This window comes from Hipposideros armiger, unplaced genomic scaffold (assembly GCF_001890085.2).
Source record: "Hipposideros armiger isolate ML-2016 unplaced genomic scaffold, ASM189008v1 scaffold_283, whole genome shotgun sequence".
Classification (NCBI taxonomy): domain Eukaryota; kingdom Metazoa; phylum Chordata; class Mammalia; order Chiroptera; family Hipposideridae; genus Hipposideros; species Hipposideros armiger.
The window spans coordinates 265875-270280 of record NW_017731633.1 but is presented as its reverse complement, the minus strand read 5'-3'; the positions used below and the strand labels follow the sequence as shown (position 1 = coordinate 270280).

At 42.1% G+C, this 4406-nt stretch overlaps 1 protein-coding gene across 2 annotated transcripts in view; it reads right to left on the bottom strand.

Moving 5' to 3' along the window:
• Positions 1-306: 306 nt before the first annotated feature.
• ZNF114 (zinc finger protein 114) overlaps positions 307-4406 on the bottom strand; it is a 13062-nt gene continuing 8962 nt past the window's right edge. The window contains exons 4-5 of one of the 2 annotated variants that reach the window (XM_019658148.1): positions 2505-2810; positions 307-1535 (exon numbers count right to left, since the gene is read on the bottom strand). In XM_019658148.1, coding sequence (XP_019513693.1) covers positions 1474-1535; positions 2505-2810 — 368 coding nt within the window. In that variant the 3' untranslated portion in view covers positions 307-1473. Of the gene's footprint in view, positions 2811-4406 lie in introns of both variants that reach the window. The other variant, XM_019658147.1, reaches the window with a different exon arrangement.

The window sequence follows — 4406 nt, the reverse complement described above, 5'->3', positions numbered from 1 at the left end:
TGTAATCATATAATATGTGCCCTCCTGTGCCTGGCTTCTTTCACTTAACATAATGCTCGAGGTTCGTTCACTCTGCCACATGCATCAGAGCGTCATTCCTTTTTGTGGATGAATAACATGCCATGGTTTGTTTTCACCTTCTGGCTACAGTGAATAGTGCTACTATCTATTTGCACACCTGTTTTCAATTCCTTTGGGTATATACCAATGAGCGGAATTGCTGGGTCATTTGGTAATTTACATTTAATTTTTTGAGGAACTGCCACACTATTTTCTAGTAGATGAAATGGATTTTTAAANCACTAGGTTTATCATTTAGCATTAACTCTGAGTTATAAAACTCTCCCCTAAAATGCCTTTTAATCCAATTAGGGGTTTACATCATGTAACAAGTTTAGAAATACAGTTTATTGCATTGGACAGTCATGGACATCCAAAAACATGCCACTAGGGAGTGAAAAATCTTGTATTCTGAGGGTTGTTTTATTGAGACCGTGGCCCTAAATTAAAGCTCCTTGTGCTAACTAAGGGAATTTCATCCACTTCCCAGAGAGCAACAAGGAAAGAGAGCAAAGGGAAATTAGTTAAAGAGAAAAAGAGTGATGACTACTGTCCCCTTTCCGGCAGCTGTTTAGGAATCCACACCAGTGAATTCTTCCCTCATTGGCCAAGCTATATGCTCTGCCCACCATCAGTTATGAGGAAAACTGGGAAATGCATTTAAAAACATTAAACAGTACTAACTCTGAAAAAAAAAATCTATGTACCCTTAGTAAAGATTAGAAAAATTGATACAGCCAGGCAATTGACAGAATCGGCCACATGAGAACAAGTACCCCATATCAGTATTATATAAAGACCACATACTCTGACCATAGTGCAGTCAAATCTCAACCCAAAACAACAAACTGACAAAAATAGCATCATAGAGCATATTCAACCCAAATCTAAATCAAACGCAGCTCCAACTGGGCTACATATTGATGAGATCGTATGTATGCTAAGTGAATTGTAAGGAAGTCACGACATATCAAAAGTCATGTGGCAGAGCTGATAGGGTACATAGAGGGACAATCATCTTATGGGATTTTATTAGAAAAGAAAAACTGGGAAATAATAAATTTCGATTTCCACTAAAGGATGAGACAATAATGGCAGCAATCATAACATTTACTGTGTTTTCTTACCTACTGTGTGCTCACTTGTGCCCTGTAAGTGAAGAGCTGGGAACCGAAGGCTTTCTTGTATTTATTACAATCAGAGTCTTTCTCCAGGTGTGGTCTCATGTGTAAACTTAAGAACTGAATGTTTGAAGAGGTTTTCCCCACGTTCCTTAGTCTTACAAGGTGTCTTTGCAGTGTGACTTCTTAGAGGGACTATGAATTTGAGACAACATTGAAGGCTTTCCCATATTTCTTAGATTCATAGGGTTTCTCTCCAATGTGACAATACATATCTTCTAATGAGTGAAGATTAAAAACTTTCCACATACCTTATCTTCACAGGCTTTCTTTGCAGTGTGAATTTTCCCATTTCTGTAAGATACAATAGTTCAAGAAAGACTTTTCCCTCTATGTTATCTTACTGAGCTCCCTTCCAATATGTCCTCTTTAACGTGTTCAGTATTTTGAGGAAAATAAAGATTTTCCCGCATTCCTTTCATTCACAGGGCCTCTCTCAGCTGTGATTCCTTAGATGGTTTTTAAGTCCTGAATTAGTAAAGTAGGCTCTTCCACACTCCTGACACTTATAGGGTTTCTCTCCTGTGTGAACCCTTGTATGTTCGGTAAGTTTTGAGGACTTACGGAAGGCTTTCCCACATTCCTTGCATTTATGAGATTTCTCCACACTGTGCTTTATTAAGTGTTTATTAAGGTGTAAGGAATATCGAAAGGTTTTCCCACATTTCTTACATTCATGGGGTTTCTCTCCAGTGTGAATTTTCATGTGTTTCATAAGGGATGAATGATAAACATAGGATTTCCTACAATCTTGACATTTATACGTTATCTCTCCACTCCTAGTGCTTTTGCGTGAATCAGAATTTGAAACACAGGCAAAGGTTTTCCCATGCTCATTATTCTCATTATCTGTCTCTGCCATATAGGATTGCATCTGCACAGCACAGCTCCAGTTATTTCGGAAGGTGTTTTCATTCTCATTAGACTCATACATTTTTTCTTTAGCCCAAGTCCTGTGTGCCCTCAGGACAGAGTCTTCAGTGAAGACTTTTCCAAATGGACTCCATTCATGAACGTTTACCTCCATATAAGTTTGATCAAATATATGAAGCCCATGGTTCTGATGATCAATCCATGTGTTTGATTTCAGCTCTGTTGGAGTTCTCACACTTGGAACTGACTGAATGCTCTGCCACAATCTGCTATCATATTTGCTGTTTTTATAGATTTTTTGATTCCTCATTAAGATATGATTTTGTTTCAAAATATTTTTGGGGACATATTTTCTTGTGGAATCAAGAGTACCTGTATCTGTTTGCATACCTGTTTTCAATTCCTTTGGGTATACACCCTGTGCAGGCACAAACGTTGAGTTTGGTTTAGGGTTCTCCCTCTTTTTGTGATATTCACAGTCTCTAACCAGAGATTTTTTCTCTTGGACAACTGCAACTTGCTTCACTTTTTGCCTCCTCAGCTTGTGTGGCTTCTCTGTTTTGTGGCATTCCAAATCTCCTAACATGGAGGGCTGGGAACTGTTGCTCGTGAGACACAATTTGCTGGCTTCATGAAATGTCTTTTCAGCAAGAATGTCCTGCTGAGGGATTGAGTTTTTGGTGTTATGTTGATCATCTGAAATAGAGTGGCACAAAAGTTAAGTCCTTTGTTGAAAGTAGTAAAGGTAAGCTCAAGAAGATAAAACAGGGGCCAGACAAGTGGCTCAGTTGGTTAAAATCGCGAGCTCTGAGCAACAGGGTCACCGGTTCGATTTCCACATGGGCCAGTGAGCTGCGCCCNCCCCAGCCGGCTGTGCTACCGTGGGCAGCCTGCAAAGCCTCTGTGCCTCAGTTTCCTCTGCTATAAAATGGGAATGATAGCACCTACTTCATAGGGTTGTCGTGAGCACTAATTAATATTTGTAAAGCACGTCAAAGGAGCCTGGCATATCGTTGTTAAACCAGTTAAAAATTCTTATTTTACAGCTGTAGGGACTGAGGACCAAGGGCATGGGGCTGGGGAGAGGGAATCCTCAGAGCCGTATTTCCCTGCTCCCTTGGGAGTTGAGCCCAGGGATTCTGACTCCCAGCCAGGGTCCTCTTCCGCAGCCCAGCGCTCCCTGGGGTAGAAGTGGGCCCAGCTCCCTTTGCATGGTCTGGGGCTGTTGGGGAGGGGCCCGGATGCACCCAGATTCTAGGATAAATCAGTGATTGGAGGAAAGGAAGGCAGTCGGGGTGAGGGAGACCGGGCCAACTTGGAGAGTCCTCTCATCCACAGGGTGGATACCTTGCCCGCAGGCCTTCCCCAAACACCAAAAGCTGAACTTAGCAGAGCTTTTGGGCATCGCGCAGCTGTGGGCACCCACAAGGACCTGTGTCGTTTCTCTTTTTCTCTCCTTTCCTTCCTTCATAGGTTCATTAAGATATAATTTACAGGCTGCAAAGCCCACCCATTGTCAGTGATTTTTCATAATTGTACAGTTGTGCAATCACCATTCGTTTTACATCAAATGATTATCTCATGATATGTAAACACAGGAGATGTTAAAAGTGTTTATCCTTGGAGTGGTGCTGAATAATAAATTGAGGCAGGACGGAAAACCTAGGAAATTGACAACCCCCTAGTACAAGGTGAGACGCCTCACTGGTTATATAAGTGGCAAGTGACTATCCAGTACCTCCAGTTGGAGAAAAACAAGAACCAGTTTCATCCAGCTAGCCTAGATCCCTATGACTGGGACCTGACCTTTAGCTAATTATAATGTCATTATAATCTCATTTACATTGAGGTTACTATGACTCCCATCGCTCAGCTGACACCATGACAGTTCTGGAGGAACCAAATAAGAAAAAGCAAGAAATGGAGGGTCCCCACCCCCACAGAGAGGAGATGAATAAACGACATCAATGGGGTGCCACCAATTCCTGCCCCAGGAGAGATAAAAATTCCCGATCATGACTTCCTCTGGACAACTCGTTCTGAGTTTGTTGGCATTTTGCTCTCAAGTGTATACTTTCATTTTCAATAACTTTCACCTTCCTGCATCTGTCTCACTCGTGAATTCCTTCATGGAGACAAGAACCCGGTCACTGCTGCTTGGGGCTGAACCCTCTCTTGGACATCCCTGTGAGCCTCCGGCAACAAAATGAGGTGATATATATAAAGACTTGCTGGGCTGGCCGAGTGGCGCGATGGTTAAGAGCTGACTTGGGACGCCAGAGGGCCCTGGTT